Source organism: Meleagris gallopavo, chromosome 1 (genome assembly GCF_000146605.3).
Source record: "Meleagris gallopavo isolate NT-WF06-2002-E0010 breed Aviagen turkey brand Nicholas breeding stock chromosome 1, Turkey_5.1, whole genome shotgun sequence".
Taxonomy (NCBI): Eukaryota; Metazoa; Chordata; class Aves; order Galliformes; family Phasianidae; genus Meleagris; species Meleagris gallopavo.
The window spans coordinates 7,624,849-7,638,368 of NC_015011.2; the positions used below are offsets into that span (position 1 = coordinate 7,624,849).

The 13,520-nt window shown below is 48.3% G+C and overlaps 1 protein-coding gene across 5 annotated transcripts in view; it reads left to right on the forward strand.

Annotated features, from left to right (window-relative positions):
• FRMD4A (FERM domain containing 4A) overlaps window positions 1–12,276 on the forward strand; it is a 201,057-nt gene extending 188,781 nt beyond the window's left edge. For 2 of the 5 annotated variants that reach the window (XM_010716644.3, XM_010716904.3), the window contains exons 17-23: window positions 1,243–1,471; window positions 2,619–2,675; window positions 2,903–3,140; window positions 3,428–3,592; window positions 5,307–6,166; window positions 8,193–8,289; window positions 11,743–12,276. In XM_010716644.3, the coding sequence (XP_010714946.1) occupies window positions 1,243–1,471; window positions 2,619–2,675; window positions 2,903–3,140; window positions 3,428–3,592; window positions 5,307–6,166; window positions 8,193–8,289; window positions 11,743–11,845 (1,749 nt within the window). In that variant the 3' untranslated portion in view covers window positions 11,846–12,276. Of the gene's footprint in view, window positions 1–1,242; window positions 1,472–2,618; window positions 2,676–2,902; window positions 3,141–3,427; window positions 3,593–5,306; window positions 6,167–8,192; window positions 8,290–10,055; window positions 10,128–11,742 lie in introns of all 5 variants that reach the window. The other 3 variants (XM_019617879.2, XM_019617904.2, XM_010716844.3) reach the window with 2 other exon arrangements.
• Window positions 12,277–13,520: the final 1,244 nt, after the last annotated feature.

A 13,520-nucleotide genomic window follows, 5' to 3' on the forward strand; every position in this document is an offset into this window, starting at 1 on the left:
GTTCTTGCAGCATACACCACTATTAAATGAAGAGAAAGGATTTGAATTTGCGTAATGGGGATCTCCATGGCTGTGTGTCTGTCAGTGTGATCTGAACACCCACAGTTCACTGGAAGTAGAAGAGCTTGGCTTTTCTCCCCCGTTATGCAATGTATGGTGTTCCCCTTTTTATCAGCAAACTAACACCAAAAACCGATGATGATGAACACCAAAAACTCCAAGGTAGCCGAATTCACTACACAAAACAAATGTCTTTGAAAATGATAGCTTGAGGTCCCAGTGCACACCAAGCTGTATCAGTTTCTGTGTTTGCATAAACTGACCCAGATCCCTTGGTTTGGGAACATAACTAAGAATCAGTAGGTAGCTTCCAGGGTACATTTAAAAGTTCTACTGACACTCTGTAACAGGTAATGTTGGATACACAAGCCCTTTTTGGCATACACAAAATGTGCTTACACTCTGATTGCTCTGAAATCTCCCTCCTGGCTTGTAACTTGAGGAGACAATTTTCTAGTGTAATGCGTTGCAGTAACCCATAATTACCTCAGCTCCTACTCTCCTGGATTTTGACAGTCATGCACCAGGAAGGAATTAGTCCATCTTCACCTTTTCTTACCCAAAGAAGTCATTGAGTGCCAAGCTTGTCAAGAAGGTTAAAACTGTAGCCTTGCATCTGTGTATAGCACTGCTAGCAAACAAGGTTCAAATGTGGAGTGAGGGAATAGGGAGAGGGAATGAGTAGGAGGTGGATGTAAAAGGTTGAATGAGTCACTGGTAGAGCACCACTGAAGTGAGCCAACTGTATGAAAAGGCAAACAGCACTGCAGGACTGGGGCTGAAGCACTCACATCCTCTGTGTGTGGGTTGTGCCTTCCACCAGCTGTGCTGCCAGGCACTCATGTGGGCAGAGGGAGTGAGGTGGGTCTGCTTAGGGAGGCCCTGGGATGAGGGGAGCAGCATAGAGTCACAGAACCATAGAATGGTTTGAAATGGAAGGGACCTTTAAAGATCATCTAGTCCATCTCTCCTGCAGTGAACAGGGACACTTATAGCTAGATCAGGTTGCTCAGAGCCCCATCCAGCTCGACCTTGGATGTCTCCAGGGTCAGGGCATCCTTCACCTCCTTGGGCAACCTGTTTCCTGATGGCCTTTGCTGGAGGCCCCTGGACTCAGGGCGAGCTCCCCTACAGCTGAGCCAGAAGTTTGGTGGCAGCCAGAATCTGCTTGCCTTTTCCCAGGAGGCAGAGCTGGAACGCCTGGAGAGGGAGTTTGCCATTCAGTCCCAGATCACAGAGGCTGCCCGGCGCCTGGCAAGTGACCCGAACGTCAGCAAAAAGCTGAAGAAACAGAGGAAGACATCCTACCTGAACGCACTGAAGAAACTGCAGGAGATCGAAAATGCCATTAATGAATATCGCATCAAATCTGGAAAGAAGCCAACCCAGAGAGCTTCCTTGATCATAGATGGTAAGCGGGGCTCAGCACCCACAGCACTCCAAAAGGGTACACAGAGGACCGCAAGCAATAATTTTTGCCTTTTCTCATATTTGACATACGAGTTTCTGCTCCCCTTCTTGTCTCTCCTGTCTAGAGGGCCCTGGGGTGCTGAAGTTGGGTTATCCTCTCCACGTGCTGTCAGATGGGCATTTGGGATCTGTGTTGTAGTCTAGGGATGTGCTGGTTCACAAGACACAGGATCATGCTGTAGATTATAAGGATATCAGGAAAGCAGACTGTGACTCCTTTGTTCACCTATGAAATCGCTCTGTTAACATCTCTGGAGTAATACTGTACAAATGTAATTAGTGTTAGCAAATTGGGGTGAGCTCTCTAGCTGAAAGGCATCTGTAGAATCAGAGTGGTGGCAGTGTCATTGCTGTGTTCAGATGCTTTTTTTATATATTTTTACAGTGTAATTCTCAGGGTGCTTCATGGTTTACTGGGTTGTTGATTGGTTTTTCATGAAATCCATTAACTTTCTGTTGTGGTTCTTTCTGCCTTGCTGAATTTGCCCTTTCTCTTTAACTTATGGAGCTTTCTCTGTGCCTTTGTAGCAGGAGCTGAGATTAGAGCTGCTGTATTTATGACCTGGGTACCAAGTCATGCTGCAGGCAGGGATGACAGACAGCTGTGAGGACATGGATGGGGGAGGCAGCTCATACATGCATGCCTGGAACATGAGAGCTTCTGCATCTGCTGTTGCAGAGGATACTCAGAAAGTGTTTCCCCGAATTACACAGAGCTGGTACCTACTGTGGGCCTTAAGGCCCAAGACCTTCAGCAGACAAAGTCTGCCTGCTGGCAGGTTGCCATTTCACATCCGCTGGGGATCTCGGCTCACTGTTGTGACTCAGCCTTAATCCCCATTAATTGAAAAAGAGTTAGCAGCTCCTTGAAAGGCAGCCTGCTAGCAAGAGGCCTGGCCTGCAGTTCAGCCCTCAGAATGAATGGGCTGAAGCAGTTATTTATAGGAATATCATTGTCTCGTGGCTTTGAGAAGAGGAAGGTGTGGGTGCCTGCTTAAGACCAAGAGTTGGTTGAAGATCACGGCACAGTTCACTATTTGGTCAGTGTGATTCTCGTGACCCTCTGACCATCTTTTTCTTCTCCTCAGAAGGAAACATTGCCAGTGAAGACAGCTCCCTTTCGGATGCCCTTGTTCTTGAGGATGGTATGTTGGCTGCTGTATGTTCTAGAGGGCAGGAAGGAAATGGGGAGGGATGTGTGAATTCCTGATTGATGCTCAAAATGGAGGGCCTTTTCTTTGTAATGATCCATTCAAACTTGCTGGTATGAAAAACATTCTTGCCTGTGAGCGAGGCATGATGTTGTCCCCTGAAATAGGGCTAGCACTGAAGGTCACATAGCCATCACTTCTTTCCCTTCTTCTCTTGACAGAGGATTCTCAGGTCACCAGCACAATATCCCCTCTCCACTCCCCACATAAAGGACTCCCACCCCGGCCACCCTTGCACAACAGGCCTCCTCCTCCACAGTCACTGGAAGGCCTCCGCCAAATGCATTACCACCGCAACGACTATGACAAGTCCCCCATCAAACCCAAGATGTGGAGCGAGTCATCCTTGGATGAACCCTATGAGAAGGTCAAGAAACGCTCCTCACACAGTCATTCCAGGTGAGCCAGCTATCTCCACTCCTTATCACACAGACATCCTCCCAGATGGAATGTCTGTGAACCCTTACAAAACCATCTCTTACCAGAAGGAGACATTCAGGCTTTGGGGGTAATATAGATGTGATAAAAAGCAGGCTGCATTCACGTGGCGTGACTCAGAGCAGCATCTGACCCCACTCCCACTTACTCTGTGAGATCACAGGCATGTGCCTGAGACCTGGAATAAGGCAGGGAGCCCCTTCCCCAAATTCCTTCCCAGGAACTGAAGCCAAGTGTTTGCTCTGCAGCAATCACAAGAGGTTCCCCAGCACCGGGAGCTGTGCTGAGGCAGGAGGGAGCAGCTCCCTACAGAACAGCCCCATCCGGAGCCTTCCCCACTGGAACTCCCAGTCCAGCATGCCCTCGACGCCGGATCTACGGGTACGCAGTCCACACTACGTCCACTCCACACGGTAAGTTCTCCCAGCTCCACTACAGGCTCACTTTGCTTGCCCTAAAATAACTGTGCTTTGCTTTATCCATCCCTCAGGATATTCATTAATTCCCCATTCAGGAAAGGACACAAAGCAGGCCTATTCATACCAGATGCTTGAGCCCTGTTGCTATCAGAGAATCTCTCCTGAACTGAGATACTGAAATCACTTCAGTTAAATGTGATCCTGCCCCTTATCTCTCCCCTCAAAGTAATGAAGCTTTTCTTCTACTGGAACTCCTTGTCCCACTTACTGTTTATAGGCCCTATAAACCACACGCAACCTTTAGAAGAGATGTGATGATAGTGCTAAACTGCAGTAAAGTCCTTTCTGGCTCCAGCTGGAGATAACATACTGTCTCATTTTATATACAAAATGTTAGGTAGAAGTACTCTCTCATGGTGGCATATAAAATGTTTATATGTATGTGCTCTCAAGTGGAGAGAGGCTGCACAAAGCAGTCCATCCAAGGATCCAGGTGACAGTGACATAATCCCAGGGTTGACAGGAAAGACTTCAAATCATAGTGGTGATTTGATGTTCATGGCCCAATTTAATCCCAGTTTTTACCAGGAACTGTTCAGCTTCATTATTACTTTGCTCCTGTGGTAAATTTCATGGACAGTGAGAGAAGCAGAACTGAGCCAGAGCTGTGTGCTGTTAGGTGTCCTGCCCACGGAGGTAGTGTTAGTGCATCATTTAGCATAGCATAAATCAAGAGCAGTGCCAGCACATCAGACTCAGACAGAAATGATGTGAGGTATCAAGGCCCTGTGTTACATTGGTTACAAATTTGAGGCTGAAAGTGACTTATAAGAGCACAGTGTTAAGGCTGGAGCTAAGCTGCATGAGAAACAAGCCTGGCACAGTGCTTGAGAAGGCCTTGACCAGGTAGGGGCTGTTTGGGTGTATGCAACAACCATTGCTAAGTCTGCTGCATGCCCCAGCCTTGGCCATCTGTCATTTGGATGTGTAACTCCTCACAGAGCAGTGTTCTGCTACTTGAACGGATGGCTGAAGCTCTCCCGGCAGCTGGGATGAACGGAGACCACCCAGGCTTGGCCATGAATCAAGCCTTGTAAATTTGTGATTCCAAGTGGATGCCTCAATGGCAGTCACCCACTGACTGTATTATGCATGTAACCCATGGCTGGGCCCCAGTAAAACATAGCTGCTTCACAAAGGTGACTTTTTCAAAGGGTAGAGCCACCGTGTTTTGGGCTAAATATGGGCAATCTGTCCTTCTATCTCTGTCACTAATTTGGGAAAAGACACAAGTTGAATTGTACCTGTGCAGGGGATTCACATGCCACTTGCAAGGGAATCCCACCACTGAGATGATGGGATTTGCAGAGCTGCAGCAAAGTGAACCTGGTAGTACCAGGATGGTTCTGCCATGAGCTCACCAGTTTTTGGCCTTCATGCTGGATCTTTCCCATCCTGGCAAGCCTCAGAAGAATTGAGCTTGTAGATTGAATACTACCAGCAAGTAGAATGGATAGGAGCCAGACTTGGACCTAATTGTCCCAAACCCAACAGCAGGGAAACAGGTTGCTCTGCAGCCAGCAGCCCCATGCAGTACTGGAGGAGATGCCCCCAAATTCCCTTTCCTCTGAGACCGAACTTGTGTGCAGAAAGGGAGAAGTGTTGTCCTTGTGACTTACCAGCTTGACTGTTTTCCTGGTACCTGCAGGTCAGTAGACATCAGCCCGACCAGACTGCACAGCTTAGCTCAGCACTTTAGACACCGGAGCTCCAGTTTGGAGTCACAAGGCAAGCTCCTCGGCTCAGAAAATGAGACAGGGAGCCCTGATTTCTACACCCCAAGGACTCGTAGCAGTAACGGCTCTGACCCCATGGACGACTGCTCATCCTGCACCAGCCATTCCAGCTCTGAGCATTACTACCCTGCTCAGATGAACCCCAACTACTCCACCCTGGCAGAGGACTCCCCATCGAAAGCCAGAGAGCGGCAGAGGCAAAGGCACAAATCAGCAGGCAACCTGGTCTCTTCCAATTCAGGGAGCATGCCCAACCTGGCTGCGAGGAATGGAACAGGGCACCACCGGGTCTACCTGCACAGCCAGAGCCAACCCTCTTCCCAATACAGGATCAAAGAGTATCCCCTCTACATCGAGGGCAGCTCCACACCCGTGGTGGTGCGCAGCCTGGAGAACGACCAGGAGGGACACTACAGCGTGAAAGCACAATTCAAAACCTCCAACTCCTACACAGCGGGGGGGATGTTTAAGGAGAACTGGCACGGGGACGAAGCGGATTCTGTTCGGCTCACCCCCTCCCGCTCCCAAATCATAAGGACTCCATCTCTGGGCAGGGAGGGCCACGAGAAGGGCTCGGGTAGGACTGCCGTGTCAGATGAGCTGCGGCTCTGGTACCAGCGCTCCACAGCCTCCCACAAGGAGCACAGCCGCCTCTCGCACACGAGCTCCACTTCCTCGGACAGCAGCTCCCAGTACAGCACATCTTCTCAAAGCACCTTTGTGGCGCACAGCAGGGTCACGAGAATGCCTCAGATGTGTAAAGCAACATCAGGTGAGAGCCCGTCCTGGGTGAGGGGGCAGGGGGCCAGGGGCTTCGTGCAGCCCATTTTCATGCTAGGCTTGGAAGACAAGGAGGAACCCAAAGCCATGCCTTTACTGAGTCTTTCCTCAGCGTGCGGTGGGTTTTTGGTTGAACTCGGAGAAGCCACAGTGTAATCACTTTTAGTAAGCACAGCCAGGGGACCGATGGAGCACACAGGGCCTCAGTGCCATCCTGGAGAACTGTGTGCCCTCGGTGAAACATTAAAGGCATGAGGAAGGTTAAGAGTTAAGTGGGGACAGCATCCCAGCCCTGCAAAAATGTTTGCATGATGACATCTCTTTGCACTGCTGATACGTAGCTTTCCCATGCAATTCCAGTAACTGTGCTGATAATATTCTGAGATTCAGTGCTTGAGTTTGTGCAGTAATATATCTGTCATGTAGAGCTTTGTACATCTCTGTGCTGTTAATATTCAACAGTAAGAAAACAGCCAAATAAATTAACCTGAACAGTTACAAAACAGACCAAGGTGAAATAGTTACTGGCCATCACTCACCATCGGACAGTCCAATCTGTAGGTATCAAGGGCATGCTAAAAACCTGAACCCAGCCCAGTGGAGATGAGAGAGCTCCTTAATCAGAATCTGTGCCATTTTTCCCTTCCTTTCCTTATGCCTTAAGCCACTGCCCAAGTACCTCATAGCCTTGAGTGCACCAATGCTCACAGCTGCCTGATAAGAGAGTGATTTATGTGTTATGCCAATGCTTGTAGAAGGCCTAGATGTGCACTAAGACACAATCAGGCAACTGCTGGAACCATTCTGTGTCTCAGTCTGAGAAATAGTCTTCCCCTCCTTTAATTAATAAGCCTTTCTGTTCCTGCCAGCAACAGAAAATACATGAACGCTCAGGCTTTCTTTTGCTTTGGTTTGAGAAGCATACTAATTCAGTTTGGAAATTTAGAAAACATAGTGAGGGAGTTCAGGAGGGCAAGACACTGCCATTCAGTCTGTTCTCAGACCCAGGGGGGGGTCTTCAAATCTAAATGGGATGTCTGGGCAGCACCTATGGCTTGCTGTGACCATCCAGCAGTATGGGCTGGCTTTGCATTCCCAGTCAGTTCCCAGTTAAAACTCTGGGAGGATACTGACCTAGGGGACTGTCAGCTGCAGGGAGCAGATTAAAATTTGTTTTTCTCTTCAAGTGCCATTTGACAGCAGCTAAAAAACGAACAGCACAGAAGGGAATGCCAGATAGAAACATGTATCATTTAGCTAATTGGCTAAATATCTACTGGACTTCATGCTGTTAAAGAGGATGCTTCTAGGCAGGTATTATATTTGGAGAGTGAATAATGCATGGACTTGAGGAAAAGGAAAGATGGGTGAGTTGGATATCTTTGCCAGACCCTCAGTGAGGAACCCCCCTGAGAACCACTGCCAGTGTTAGATTTTTAGTCTGTCTTGCTTCATTAAAGTCAGATAAGCCTTCCTTTGGGCCTATAGCACTAGGGTCAGCAAAGCCAAGCTTATTACAACTGCACAGTGAGGTAGTGTTAGCATTTGTAATCTTTAGAGCTGTCTTCCTCCTTTGCCCATGAAGCAGTGTACCTGTCCAGGCTCTTGCCAGTACCAGCCCTGCCTCCTCAGGAAATGGAGCATCTCCTGTGTTCTCACACCCCTGGCAGCAGGACACTGCCTGAGGTCATGAAGATATACAGCTATGTTCTGCTGTGGTGACAGGAGCAAAATCAGTCAACTCTCATGCTGGGAGAAATGCTGTATCTCCCAGACAGGGCTGAAACAGCATTCCCACAGAGCTGGAGATTGATGCAGCCCATGACACACAGCAGGATCAGTACCAGGCAGGCTGCTCCTATGCCATATTCAAGCTGGATGAGTTCTGACTCCCTGGCTGTGTTTACTCACAGCTGGACATGTTTCTGCTGGTCTGATCAGCTGATGGTCTGAACCACCCTAGCCCTTGTGCCCTCACCTCACCAGCTCTTTTTCTCCACCCTTTCATTGTTTTTCAGCTGCCTTACCTCACAGCCAGAGGAGTTCAACACCATCGAGTGAACTTGCAGCCACGCCACCAGGCAGTCCCCACCACATTCTTGCATGGCAGACTGGGTGAGTGTCATCAGGATTGGGTGAGAGGATTCATTTCATTCAGTGCAGGAAGCTGAAAGCTTGCTAGCCTCAGGAAAAACCTCCCAGCACACAAGCAAAGGGAGAGCACAGGTACAGGGAACGTTTTGCAAGTGCTCAGTAGCCCAACTTGCACCAGGCACGTTCAGCCTCCCACCAGTTGGTCACTTTGGGCTGACCAAGCTCAGCAGTGCCACCTGTACCCAGCAGCACTGCTCCAAAGCCATGCTGGATCCGCAGTGGAAGAAGCCTTGCAGGTTCTTCCCGCTTGGGCACCATCTCCTTCCTCCAGCTTTCTCTCTGTTAAAACAGCTGATCTTTCTTTTAGCAAATATGCTGGCTGTCCAGCCTAAGATCTCTGTTGTCAAGGCAGGATTAAGTGCCTACCATACTCGTGTGTGCAGCAACCACATTTTACTACAAGGTTTTCCCCAGTAATGTGACCTAATGACCATTAAGTGCAACTTTTTTCAGCTACCACTAACTTAATGTGCTTCACCAAAGCATGAGTGAGTCATTACGTGCAGGTAGCCATTACTCATGTAAATACAGTAATTGGGTTCTTGGGCACACCTCCTTGTGAGGCCAGGAATTCAAGGAGCAAACAAAAAGCCTTTTGCAAGCTCTCCTGGGTATTCTCTAGCAATCTTCTGTAATTCTACCCTGTCACACGAAATAAAGATCACTTCCAGATCCCATCTAACTCAGCGTGTCCCAGATTTTTACAATTAAGTTGGGTTTGGTGAACACCACTAGAAAGTTTCCAGCTAACATCCTCGAAATCCCATCGGCCCTGGAATAAGAAAACAGATACAATCCCCTGAGTTGTGAGTAGGAACTAGGAGAGTTAACTCTGTAAACATTTCACTGTGCAGCCACTGGAAAATCTCATCCTCTTTAATTTCTTTGGTCACCTATGATCAAATTTGACCTCTGGTTGTACTCCAGCACCGTCTGTGAGTGCACTTTGAAATGGAGATGAGGGGAGCTGTAACCACAAACCTCTTATGCCTTCTTTGAATTTTAAATTCACACATTTGACATTCAGTTTCACATGGTGCTTGTGTTTGCCTCCAGCTTTAGTATTTTCCAGGGTCCATTTCACAGAAAGTCAAGGGATCATAAGATTGGCAGCATGGCAGCTGTAGTGACTGCATGCTGAAATTTCCACTATAGGGTTTTAATCTAGACTCAAATCTTTGTGTCCGTCTCCATCCCAATCCTAAACCCCCTGAATATCTCTATGATAATCAGGAGTAAAAGTGGTTAGCAGCCAGCTGAGGAGTCTGCTTCCAAAATCCCAACATTTCTTAGTTGGGATAACTTCTGCTCCCTGTCTCTCATAGCAAAACACCATCAAGGCAAATTCTTAGCTGGTGAATGTGAAGTTCTCTAGATTTATAACTTAGTTTGTGTACCAACATCCAGTTGGAGACAAATCAGTACTTGCTTCATGCCTGAGCACAGTCCCAAGCGCATGTATAAATATGGTAGAGGCGGACAAAGTTTGCCATCAGAAGCAAAACACAAACTCCCCCACCACAGGAACAGGTTGTTCCCTCCCATTGTGAAGGAAAAGATTTACAGTTGTCCCTGACATGTTTTTGTGTCACTAACTCTTTCTCTGAAGATGATTCATCAACTTGTTTCCCCACTGGATTAATAAGCTCATAACAATGTCTGTGTCATTTCTTTTCTTTAACATTTCCTCTCTCCTCTTTCCTCCTTTTTTGCTCTCCTTTGTTCAGAGAAGCAACAGACAACTCACCCACTATGGATGAGTCTCAGTCTCCAACCCACCAAAGTACTGATGAATAGAGGTATAGTAAGGGGATGTTTTGTTCTTTCATCCTTCTGCCCTATAGTCCATGTTCCACGAAACACAGTGCGAATAAGCGGCATCCCACTGTCCCCGAGGAGCAGCTGTGCAATTGTGTGCCTGTTTGGCAACAAGGCTTCTTTCAGTCCTTGGAATAACAACTCGAACGCAGCTCGGAGCCCTCTCTGTGCCTTTTCAGCACGTTTGTGGCTGTTGTGCTTTCCCCAGTGAAAGAGGACTCCTTCCTCCACACGAGTGGGCCTGGGGCCAGCCACTGCTGTGAGCATTCCTGCAGAGGCTGAACAGGCACAGAGAGCAGTGGCACGTTCATGGCTGGGGATGTCTCAAAGCAGCGTGGGCAGAGTGCTGTGTGGAGATGAGCACGAGTGGGTGGGGACCTCGGGGAGCTGGGCAGAGCTCCAGCAGTGCTACAGCTATGGCACCGAGTGCCCCTTGCTCCTTCATTCATGCTGCAGAGCTGTGCAGGCTCTCTGCAGCAGTGAGGCTTCACTGAGCGAGGAGCAACCCTGGCCCAGTTCCTGTGAGAAGGCAGAGGGGGAAGGGTGGAGGGAACAAAAACCCTTAGAATTGTTCTGTTTTAATTAAACTGCAGTCACCGTCTGACACTCATTTGAATCCACAGCCATTCGCAGCTGGCATCTGTTGAGTATTTCAAGCCCAGCTTTCTAGAGATAACCCATAAACCTCCATACTCCAGCAGAGAGCTGGGAAACAAAAGACTCTTTAATGTGCAACCGGGTCATGGCCTTGCTTAGGTTCCTCCCAGACATCAGTCCCAAGGAAACCAGGTGGAAAACAGGAGAGAGGAGGCAGGAACTGCTGGGCTGCATCAATGTGAGCTCAGTCCTGCGAGGTGGGGAGAGAGGGCAGGGAGAGAGAATCCCACAGGAAGCAAAGTGCATTTCCTGCTTCTGGTCTCCAAACAATCTGTAATTTGGAAGTTCAGATCGAAGCGTGAGAGGGAGATCAATTCTGAATGTTATTATGCTAATATAGCAGCCATTTTTCAAAATCTCAACAAGGTTTTGACCTCAGTGTTTTCTTCTCGCAAGGAACTCGGTAGAAACTGAGCCAGGAGCTGACCCTAACCTGAGCCCTAAGATAAATGGCAAATTCTCATCAAGTCCCTCATCTGCTCTGTGCAAGCAAACAAAAAGCCAAGCAGCAAAAGAAACTGTAGCTTGTCAAGAGAGGCACCCCAAGACCAGGCTGTATATGACAAAACATGGTCCTTTCCATAGCATACTTGACACCCTCTCACACATCACCAGGTTTTGCTGCCTCAGCCCCAGACAGCCAAGACAGCCACATTACTTTGGGACTGCTGGTGATGCAGAGCCTCTGCCCAGAGCAGAAATCCCAAGGACAGTCCATGAAGTGCTACAAGAGGGCACCCTGACCCTTCCCCTTCTCACTGGGTGTTATGGCCAGGAGCTCTTCAGATGTGCTTCATGGAGGGCATCCTCAAAATGCTCAGCCTTCTGTCTCCAGGTTGCTGCAGGGAGTGGGGCTGTTCATAAAATGATGTTTTGTGCCCATGATTGAACTCTCCAGCAGTTCTCATTGTCCTAACAAAAGTTTCCTTTCCTCTGCAGGACTTACAATGATAGCTGTTTCCTGGATTCTCCCCTCTATCCAGAATTAGCAGATGTCCAGTGGTATGGACAGGAAAAAGCCAAGCCTGGGACTCTAGTGTGAACCCCTGACCTCAAATTAATCACATCAATGCCATTCTGAGATCACCTCACTGCCTCTCATTTGCCTTACCCAGATGCACTGTCACCCAGCACCAGCTTCAACTCTAAGCACTTTTCTCACGATGCAATTCAAGATGACATTACAGAGATTGGCCCTGAGACATCCACCACAACCATGCAGGATGGCAGCGCGTCCCATCGCCGGCCCAGCACACATCCCTGCAGAGCCTGTGGCCAGCGGGTGCAGTCAAGGCACACGTGTGAGCAGCCATCTCAGCAGCTGGCAATGGAAAAAATGATTTTTTTCCTTTTAAACGATGGGAGCCTGCTGTTCTGTGGCATGTAATGGCAGTCAGATTTCCATGACCTGCAATCTGATCCAACAGAGTCTTAATTTAAAGGGGGGGTGGGGGGAGGGTCAACACAAATTGGGACAGAGGCTGAGAATTACTCCTGAAAGTGCTTCTTTCATGAAAAAACACCAAAAAAAAAAGCAAAATCCTCTCACTTCAAATATATCTAAGGGTCTCGCAGTCAGATCAGTGCTGCCAAAGTCACCCAACCAGTGTCAATGGGATGAGTTTGTTCAGCGAGTTCTCGCTCCAAGAACATCTCTCACTTAATGACAGACACAACCACGTCCTGCAAAACAGCATTTCCTTCTTTGCTTTGAGCCCATCCAAACAGAACCCCACGCACTGAAGACACTCTGGAGGTCTGGGTTGGTATCACAGCATCTACAAGCTACTATCAGACTGGACAAACGAGGTGTACAAAGGCATTATCTACAGCAGAGGCAAGAACTGTTCCTCACAGCATCTCTGTGGCTGGCAAAGCTGCGTACCAACACACAGAGCTTAGGGTTGTGCTGTTGGTTTTCTCAAACTCTGAGGAAGATAAAAATCGTCAAAAAACCTTTCTACAAACAGGTACAGCCAATGAATTCTAACCTGTCTCTGCACAAAGCATTAACGTCAAATCAAAGGGAAAGCACATCACAATCTAATTGACACGGTGAAGCTGCATTAACATATCTGTTCCAATTATCTCACCTTCGTTAGCACCAGTGTAGCAAAGGGCTCGTCACCAGCGCGCCGCTGGCTGGGAGAACCGGTCTGTCAGGAAGCATGGGAGCAGCTTGGGTTTAGCAAGCAGCAGACGAAGCAAAATTTCACATGGAAAGCAACCACAAGAAAGAGAAGTGACCGAACGAGGCGTTCAACGCGAGCAGGAGCTGCCTACTGATACCACAAGGAATTGGACGGGGGACTCATGGAAGGAGCTGCAAGTTTACACTTACCTTTGAGCAATGCTTTATACATGTCAAGCCATGGAACTTTCAAAGGCCTCAAAGACACTTTTGTAACGAACAAGTGCACAATCTCGGTGGATGTTGAAGCTGGCACGTCTAGTCTTCACTGCGGTGCTATGCTGTTTTTATTGCCACTAGATGGGGGAGGCGCCCGGCCGTTCCCCATTTGCGCGTGCAAACGATGATTTCCTATGGGAAAGGCATTACAGAAACGGCTGGAGGGGGTTACTTTGTGAAAAGCAGAAACTGAAGTTAGCTTTAGTTGAAAACAAAAGAAAAGTGTGAGTGTGTGTGCGTGTTCCAAGAATAACAACAGCGTCTACCAGACCGAGTAGGGCAAAACGTTCAAAATGAAACACCGTGA